This window comes from Chiloscyllium plagiosum, chromosome 18 (assembly GCF_004010195.1).
Source record: "Chiloscyllium plagiosum isolate BGI_BamShark_2017 chromosome 18, ASM401019v2, whole genome shotgun sequence".
Lineage (NCBI taxonomy): Eukaryota > Metazoa > Chordata > Chondrichthyes > Orectolobiformes > Hemiscylliidae > Chiloscyllium > Chiloscyllium plagiosum.
The window spans coordinates 32,402,977-32,413,142 of NC_057727.1; the positions used below are offsets into that span (position 1 = coordinate 32,402,977).

The 10,166-nt window shown below is 39.3% G+C and overlaps 1 protein-coding gene across 1 annotated transcript; it reads right to left on the bottom strand.

Moving 5' to 3' along the window:
• Positions 1–4,889: 4,889 nt before the first annotated feature.
• On the bottom strand, positions 4,890–7,219 carry hesx1 (HESX homeobox 1). The gene is made up of 4 exons (XM_043708115.1): positions 6,583–7,219; positions 6,138–6,319; positions 5,259–5,360; positions 4,890–5,142 (listed from the first exon to the last, which is right to left on the bottom strand). The coding sequence occupies exons 1-4, from the start codon at positions 6,839–6,841 to the stop codon at positions 5,026–5,028; spliced, it is 660 nt and encodes a 219-aa protein (XP_043564050.1). The 5' UTR covers positions 6,842–7,219; the 3' UTR covers positions 4,890–5,025.
• Between the last annotated feature and the right edge of the window lie 2,947 nt (positions 7,220–10,166).

Genomic DNA, 10,166 nt, shown 5'->3' on the forward strand with positions numbered 1-10,166 from the left:
GGATGCAATAGATGATAATGTAGGGGAATGGGTGGGTTGCGCTTCGGCGGGTCGGTGTGGACTTGTTGGGCCGAAGAGCCTGTTTCCACACTGTAAGTAATCTAAATCTAAGTAAACCCTTGACTGGATTAGGCTGAACTCCTACTATGAACTATACAGTCAGTACTTAGATGAACAATACACAGGATTTACCTGCAATTGGTTTCAGTTTGTAGAGGTAATGATGTATGGCTTCAGGTCAAATGTTAAGTGCGTTAAGTCACCATTACCACATCCTGAGCTTGGGCAAGTACAACAGCTAGCTGCAATCAGGAAATGGAATTTATCCTATACAAGTTAAAATGTGTACTGTAATAAATTACAGATAGTCAGGATACTACATTGATAGTGAATTAGCATGTGTTGAAATGATGTACATTTCTACATAGATTTGCAGTGAGCAAGCAGCTTTGATATAACAGGGCACTTTATCCAGATTTACTTCTCCACTAAGATCTTTCATTCCACAACTATTCCAGTCATTAGGATATAGAAAATGTAGATATAGGTGACAGGTATTCTGCAGCAAGTAACTCATCACAATTTTCCAAACGGTTTTCACTATCTACAACACAAATGATAACCAGGATGAAATTATCTCTACTTGACTAAATTAATGCAGCTTGAACATTTAATGAGTTCAGCAGCATCAAGGACAAAATAGCATCCCACCCACCAACAGTTGACTGTATCAGCATTGTGTACACTCTGCAAGATGCACTATAACTCAGTTCACACCTCCTCCTAAACCGTTGATCTCAAGTAAGAGGAAGATCAAGGTCAGAAAATATATGGAAAACAACCATCTCAAGCAGCTCTCCAATTCACACATTATCCTGTCTTGGCAAAACATTGTCTGGAACTTCTTAGCCAACACCACTCTGGATTACCCTCACGACAGTCTACAATTATTTAAGATGACATCTAATCACCACATTTTCAAAGGTTTAGCCAATGAACACTGGTCTTGCCAGCGACACCCACACTCCTTGAACAAATAAAAAGGCCCTTACCGCTTAATATTTGAATAATGGCACCCTAATACCCCACAGATTGTCAAAATTCGAATGCCATTTCCACTAGCTTTCTAATCACAGAATTTCAGGATTATTCAGCACAGGAAACAGCTATAAAAGCAAAATACTGCAGATGCTGGCAATCTGAAAAACAGTGCGGGAGTAACTTCTGTCTGGCAAGTGTGGAGAGACAAAAAGTTAACGAGTCCATTATGACTCTTCTTCATACATATCATACTGGACTCAAAATGTTAACTGCTTCTCCTTCCGCTGATTAGCCAGACCTAATGAGTTTCTTCAGTATGGTTTGTCACATCAAGCCACAATTTAGCCAATCATACCTCTGCTGGACTCTTTAGAAGTGATCCCAATTCATCCACTTCCATTTTTCTTCCTCCACACCCCCACCCATCTCCATTTGTTTTGCCCTTCAACTACTTATCAAATTCTCTTTTAAATGTTCTCAAAACTGGAACCACATTCATTTGGCAGATAAGTGACATGCAGTGGCAACATGAGCTCTCATGCAATGCAACATGATCAAGGATAGGACAGAGCAGCAGCCTGTGTCCTTCATGCTCCTTGTCAATCTCTTAAGCAAAAAGCAGACTCACTCAGTACACTGACCCAAAGTAAATAGCTGTTTTCTTACAAAGCATTAATAATATGAAAATATTGTTGTAATGTTCCCTTAAAGTTGTATAGACATTAAAAAAATTGAAAAGTTATCTTGTAGACTGCAGACAAGTCAGTTCAAGTTCCCATACGTGCAAAGTTGGGCAGAAAGGGTCACATAAATAAATCACCCAGCATTCCAAAAACATTAAAGCATATATTGATTAGAAATATTATAATTTACATATGAGGGAAACTGATTAATAATGCATTTGAAAACTATGCCTCAACTATTGCCCTTGGGAATTGGGATATTAACTGTTGTCCCAGCTGATATCAATTAAGATGTAGAATCACTCTGTTGCCCCTGACTACTCAAATGGCTCAAGTCCAGCTAAAAGTGGCAGAAGATATTTCAGAAGGAGAAGAACAAATAAGTAGAACTGGAGTCAGTAGAAACAGTGTTCTTTCTCTCCATTTGTGGCAAGAAGAATTTTCAGGGAAGTAAAACTGATATACATTTAACTGGTCTTCTATATATCACTACATACAATTTAGGAATATGTGCTAAAAGTAGTGGACAGCACTAAATGAAACAATAGCTAGCATTTTAGTAGGGGTTAGTTTGCAATCAAAAGCTTACCAGTAATTGAAAAGGAGTTCCAGCAGCACCTTAAAAATCCTTTCCAAAAATATAAACAAGGGTTTCAGTGGCAGTGGTAGACAAGAATGGACAGGATATACATGTTTATAAAAAAAACACTTTAAAATAGTGATCAGGATGCCAATGTGAATAAGACTGTGTGGAACAAAATCTGAAAAAGGATGAAATTATATAGAAGAGGCAAAAACAGATAGCTTCTATCTTTCTGATATTTGATTGATAGAGAATGTCAAAATATCTCCCAGTTAGTCTGGCAGCTTGATAGCCACAGGACTATTCCCAGAGCATGCCAAGGTACAAGAGTGCCACTAGGCCACCATTTTTGAGCAAGTAGCTAATTAATGTGATGAATATCCAGTATTCATTACAGATATCTTCATGGAGGGCATCACAGCAGAGCTGAATGCTGTATTTGCTAATCAGCAATTGTTAGAATCTGTAGCTGGAGTATTGAAAAGCTAATAGATATGGGAACCCCAAGTGAATTCTTCCCCTTGCCCCTCAATCCCAAAGATGCCAGAACATGAACAGCTGTAGTAGCCATGAGTTTAATAGCTAAATCAGCATACCTTGGGTCCTTCTAGTGTGTATGCCTTAAGAAAGGCACTGCCTAATCATTTAATTCATTACATCAATGAGGAACAGTAGACTACTTGTAACAACATACATTTCCCTTTTAAAAAGGAACAGTACTCATGGAATATATGATTTACATTTATGAAAATTGAGGCCATTGACTTTACAAAATGAATTGTTTAGCAGATATTCTCTGGAGAGTCACAGTGCTCATGCAAATTGGTTAGGTAATATTGTTAAAGTGGACTTCATTAAAAAAACCCTGCGACAGTACAAGATTCTCCTAACACAGTAGAATCGGGTAATTAGTCTTATTTGCTTGCACTTCCACAAAATCTTAAATAGAAACTAACTGCTTTATGGAAATTAATCTTACTGCTACTAATAGTGATTTACCATCATTGTTAGTGACCTTTATTTTAAATATCTTCAAAAGACAAAGTATTACTTCAGAATGTTTGACAGGATTTTATTCAGTTACAGAGGCCAAAAAACCTTCATAACTTACTTTAAACTATTCACACCATCCAAGATGTATACAAATGGAACAAGGTAGTACATTACTTTCCAATCTTTGACCACATAAATGGAACAACATCACATTCAATAGTTAGTGTTATTCAAAATCTTAAATTCCTATGCTTAACAATCCTGGAAATACAATAAAATTACAAGATCCAAAATGTAACCCAAATTCTCCCTACAGAAATAAACAGATATCACTCTTCAACGCCTGGTTATTAAAGTACTTTAACATGTAAATTATCAATCAAGACTAAAGACAGTAGATTTTACAACTTACCAGGCCCAACTTTCCAGTGAACAGAATTAAAAGGATTAGATTAAACTTTTTATGAGAGTTATGTTAAAGGACCCACAGTAGGTTTATTTCTACAGCACCTTTCACAACCTCAGGATACCACACAGCTGCCATCACTGGTGTAATGTAAGGAAATGTGACAGCCCATGTACATACAGCAATGCCCTATAGTAATAACCAGCTCGTCTGTTTCCAATACCATCCGTAAAATTACAAAATTAATCTTGCTTCCTTCAAAAGTAATCAACTCTTTAGCCTCAACTAGAGATCCTTTCCATATACTGGCAGCCTTCTAGCAAACTGCTTCTGGGGTGAACAAAGTTAAAAATCACACAACACCAGGTGATAGTCTGACACGTTTTTTTGGAAGCACTGGTCCTTTTGGAGCACTGGTCCTTCGTCAGGTGGTTGTGGAGAATAAGATTGTAAGACACAGAATTTATAGCAAAAGTTTACAGTGTGATGTGACTGAAATTATATATTGAAAAAGACCTGGATTATTTGTTAAGTCTCTCATCTTTTAGAATGACCATGTTGGTTTCACTTCTTTCATATGTAAATCGCAATTTTTAAAAAAAAAGTTACATTCTCAAGTGAACTTTAACAATTGGTGTCATGTCGGTCCAGTTAATGTATTGAAGGAGTGAAGGAAGCAAGATTAATTTTATAATTGTGTGTGTTGTGTGATTTTTAACTTTGTACACCCCAGTCCAACACCTGCATCTCCAAATCATGACTACCCTCTGTGGTATTATCCATACAAAGCATCAAAACAGCTTTATTTTGCACCCAGGCACCATCATGAGAATTTCCAGCAGGAATCAATGAACTCTGATCAGACAACATTCAGTCAACTTTGCTCTCCCTAATCCAAAATGCTGAATTGTTTTACCCTTACTAATTCGGTAGTTGTATACAGCTACTCAGCCCATATAATGGGTGGCATGGTGGCACAGTTAGCACTGCTGCCTCACAGTGCCAGAGACCCAGGTTCAATTCCCACCTCAGGCGTGGAATTTGCACATTCTCCCAGTGTCTGCGTGGGTTTCCTCCCACAGTCCTAAAAATGTGTAAATTAGGTGAATTGGCCATGCTAAATTGCCCATAGTATTAGGTGAAGGGGTAAGTGTAGGGGAATGGGTCTGGGTGGGTTGCTCTTCGGAGGGTTGGTGTGGACTTGTTGGGCTGAAGGGCCTGTTTCCACACTGTAAGTAATCTAATCTAATCTAATAGACTTCTGCCCTTCCTGGTCCCTCAGTTTCAAACTATAAAATGGAGCATCAATGATTGAGTTCCTATAGCTGGGTGCCAGCTTTCTGTACAGGTGAATTTATCAGTGCATTTTTCACCATCAGAAACTGAGATTCTCGATGAGATCTTTTCAGCTTTGCACGGCGATTCTGGAACCAGATCTGAAATATTGAAGATATCAAAATAAGAGTTTTAAAATTTTAGCAACAGGTTATAAATACAACAGGCAAATTAATTGGCATGAAGTCTATTAACATTGGAGTTCTCAGGTCATTACCTGAATTCGGTCTTCATCTAAAGCCAGTTTCTGAGCAAGTTCTTCACGAACATCAATCCCTGGATAACAATTTAGCTGAAATTCTTCTTCTAATACTTCAATCTGAGAAAATAATTAAACCCATCAATTCAGACCACGGCCAATGGAGTCACTTGCTGAAACAGAGTCTGCATTTTAAAATTAGATAGTTGAAGGGTACCATTAAACTACATGCAGAACACATCGCAGAGAACGATTAAACTCAATGATACTGATTCGATAACACCAGTTTCTGTACTGCTATATCCTGTAAAGTTCCGTTCCCTGCTTTCCCCTCTTATCCCATTCCACCCCGCTGTATATCTTACCACTCGTTACTTTCGAGCAAGGATATCATTCTTTCAATTGAGAGGATGCTGTAGCATGTTAGGTGAGAAACTTTTAGATTCAAACTCCATCTCATACTTGCACAAAACGTTTTAGTCTGTTCTGATCTATTGAATACAAAATGTACAGCAAGCCTTATATTGGTTTCTGCATAACACGGATCAGTTCTTTAGAGACATAACCAGCTAGTTACATTAATTAGAATAACGCTTCATTAACTTAATCTTATCTAAAACAACTTGTTCAAAATTAGACATTTTCCAATTCATGGGAATTAAAGACTGTAATTGGAGATGCAACAATTCCAGAGATGACTGGTTAAAATATTGGGATTTTAATTATGTAGATTGAAGTCAAATTTCTAAAAGTAATAATGTTGAATCCTTATGTACAAAGGTATTAGGTGGGATTCAAGCACGCTCGAAATTACTTTTGTACAAATGTAAATTGCGTTTTTTTTAAAACAAAGCAACACTTTCGTGACGTGCATGTTAAAAAATAGCCACAAATGACCTGGTCCCTGCTAAATGCAGTCCTGGCTCTTCTCCCTCGAAACCAGTAACAGTTTGGCCGACCAGAGAAGCGATCCTCGCTCTGCCTTTCTGACTCAGGGCAGCTCCTGTTTCCAACCTTCACTGGGTTTGCCGACTCACAGAATCTCTCAGAGGCATCGGGACACGAGCTCCCTGGAAAAGCTAAGGGCAGAAAATCCGTTCAGCATTTTTAACAGTTACATGGCAATACTTTTTAAAAGAGTACTTGGTCTCGGGCCAGACAAAATGGGCTGAATGGCCGCCTCCCGCAGCGTATCATCTGTGATTTCCGTATTTTATGCTTGTCTATTCACTCAATAATAAGCGCTAAGTACTAATGTACAGTACAGGCACAAAAAAAAATTCCGAACAAATTGTGCAAAGATTTGAAATAATTCGTTGTCGCTGATCTACACAAACTTTACCTGTAACGTTAAGCCACGATCGATGGGGAGTTAGAAGAGGCGCCGTCTCCTCACTCCTATCCAACCCCAGAATACTCTCAATGGTGAATGGGCATTTTGAAGTTTTTCTCTCTGACGCCTTCGAAGTTTCTGAGAGTTGAGAGTGCGTTTTCACACCACCGCCAGCACAGGAACCAAGCCGAGCCATTACCCTCCCTCTATGTTCAGGCTTAGCCCAATTCCTTCCATATACTGTATTAGTACAGACTTTCGACTTCATTAATTAAAACTGTGCAATTAGAAAGTTTTAGCATTTGAATGAAGATCTCTTCTCCCATTATCCCCTCAGCCCCAATCGAGGCGATAATTGTTTATTTTGTTGTCGAGTAATTAGCACCTAATAGGAGCAATGGGGGGGGGGGGGGGGCGGCAGAAGTCTTATCTCCCTACCCCAGCGAACATCACTTTCTTCCAAATCCTTTAAAATCTCATCGTGGCAATTTACTTTGTTTAACACACAGAGGAAATCAATTTTCAGTTCTGATTGGAAAACAGGAAAAAGTAGCAGAGTCTTTCGCCAAAGAATAATCTCATTTAGGTGATTGTCTTTCACCAGAGTAAAGGATAATCCTAATGAATATTCGGATAGTTTGTATGCATATACATTGCATTCAGATCAACTGAAAACAAAAGTGCGGGCAGAAGACACGCTGTAAACGTTGTTAAAACTCTTATTGTTCTCATCTGCCTGGATTCACTCAGTGAAACAATCAGCGACTGACATAATAACATTGGATTTATTCCTTTGAAATATTAAGTAATTCAGGGACACTTTATTCCAAAATTTGTCATAATCCTTTCTTGAATTAACTTTTTCTGTTTAGGAAGTAATGAATAGGGTAATTTAGAACTAGTTTTCCTGATTTTAAACTAAGCTATGATTAAAAACAATTGCAGAGAAATTGACGCCAAGAGATTTTTTTCTCTCTTGGGCATTGGCTTCTTGAAAGTCAAATGCTTCCAAACTGAACAGTTCTGTTTTTAATCCCCAGTGCAGAGTGTAAACTATACAACCCACATAAGGCTGCTGCTGATACATAAAACCATTTTCGATTTGCTAAAAGGAACTACCTGCAGGCGTGTCCATTCACCTCAGGCACAGCTCAGATATTGCTATTGAATTCAGCACAGTGACAAGGGCAGTGCCACCCAAGTTGTCTCTTGGCGCTATCAGGTTAACCTTTTTTTCCCTAGCGCAGACCCGCATGGTTCGTAGAGTAGTACTGGACTTCAGTTTCAAGTAACGGAGTCATCTGAACAGAGTTTCGAAAGCTTGCGATTTCAAATAAACTTGTTGGACTAACACCTGGTGGAGTGTGACTTCTGACTTTGTCCACCCCAGTCCAACACCGACACGTCCACATCATATATTCGAGTTGTCAAAGACTTGAGGTAATTTACGCAGGACCTCAATGGCGAAATTGTGTGGAATTCCCAACGCAATTTACTTTTTGGGAATTGCCAGAGAAATCGAAAATCCCAATGAGCTCTTCCGTGTCTGAAACAGTCTGAAAAAGCCCCTGAAATTTGGAAACTCAAGAGTTCCGGCTGGGTTATGGTTAATTAAGCAGGAAATATCACGATTAAAAACCTATTCGATCTCCTGGATTACTATTAAAACTGACTCCACAACCCCGCCTCACTGACTTCCCCAGCCCATTGCCCCATCAAACCCATGCCAACAACCGCACCCCCTATAGATTTGACCACCCCTACACTTACCAGACTCAACACCTTCCTCAGAATTGACTCCCTGTCCCCGACCCTGGCTGGATACCTCTTGACTTGACACCCGCCTAAACCCAACACTCTTTCACTTTCCTGGCACCTGCCCCTCAGAGCATTTTCCTCTTCAAAGTGAGAAATAAGCATAGTTTGTTTGAACTTCTGTGGTGCGAGAGTCTTAAATAGGTTCGTATCAGGAAATCCCTGGACAGGAATCGCCAGTGCAGGGATCACCTGAAGGTAAGTAGTTACTTATCAAATGGATGTTCGACCTTGATTGAAATATCTGGGCCATTGTTTCTAGTTTGATTCTTCTTTGGAAATGAAGAGACATGGACATTTGATGGTATTAATGCAGTTGAGCAGACGAAGTGATATAGAATAACGAGGAAGATTATTTGGTAGTACAGAATTTGAGTAGTGTTGAAAAAAAGTCATTTTGTAAAAGATTTTCATCTTGCACTCAACAGAACTATTCACAAGAGTGTCATTTTAATCTCATTTTCATGCCAGCGTTAAGCTGGGCACATTGGTCATAAGTCAAAAAGTGCGGTGCTGGAAAAGCATAGCAGGTCAGGCAGCATCCGAAGAGCGGGAGAGTCGACGTTTTGGTCATAAACCCTTCATCAGGAATGGACATTGGTCATAAGCTGATCATAACAATAATTATATCCCATTGGCTGTTCACAGTAAGCAAAATAGGACAATCTCTCCACCCTGGAGGCTCCCTGTTCCCATTCCTGATGAAGGGCTTTTGCCCGAAATGTCGATTTTCCTACTCCTTGGATGCTGCCTGACCTGATGTGCTTTTCCAGCACCACTCTAATCTAAACTCTGGTTTCCAGCATCAGCAGTCCTCACTTTTGCCGTGTAGCCAGCCAGCCTTGTTTGCAAAACTCACAGGTGTCCAACAATAAATGTGATTTCACAAATGATCATCATTTGCTGGATAATTTTGAGTGTGCAATGAATTATGCTCGCAACAAATTTAGGATCACCCACCAGGCTTGCAGGTCTGTGTACCGGAACCTATTGGAAGCTACAAATTGATAGTTATGTCCTGCTCTTTGCAGATCAAAATAAAATGTAACTGTTTCAACTCAACAAAATAGGTGATAGCAATTCACTAGTTCTTTTCTGAAGGCAATGCCTTTACTAATCAGAGACAATCTGACTGGTTTAAAATTTTAGACACAATCTGACAGTTAACTGTGAATCATCATTAAGTAGTATATTCTTTATCGTAATGTCTGTACCAAGTCCAACCAAACCACAGTCGTGTAGTATAAATGTTGGATTCCCCCTTAAATTGAGATTCTTGCAAATTATCCTAATAAGTGTAAGATGAAAAGCTTTGACAAACTATATATTTTTTAAGTCATACAAAAGGAAAAGTCTGGGATAAATTAGATCGGGGAATGATTAAGTAGTAGTGTGGTCATGGAACAAAACTCAAAGAAAATGCTAATAGCTGCAGTGAAGAGTTATTGACAGAATAATGGACAAGTCTGTCCAAAAGCAATATTGACAGGTTAAGTGAGTGGACTACAGCTCCACCTTCAACACCATAATCCCCTCCAGACTAACCTCAAAGCTCTGAGACCCAGATCTCTGCTCCGTCCTCAGCTTCCTGACCAATAGACATCAATCAGTGAAGATGGATGACTGCATTTCCTCCATGATTACCCTCAATGCTGGAACAACCCCCCCCCCCCCCCCCAATCAAAGGATGCATTCTCAGCCCCCTACTGTACTCCCAGTACACCCATGACTGTGTAGCCAAATTCTGAACGGATGCTGTGTGGAGTTTGCACGTTTTC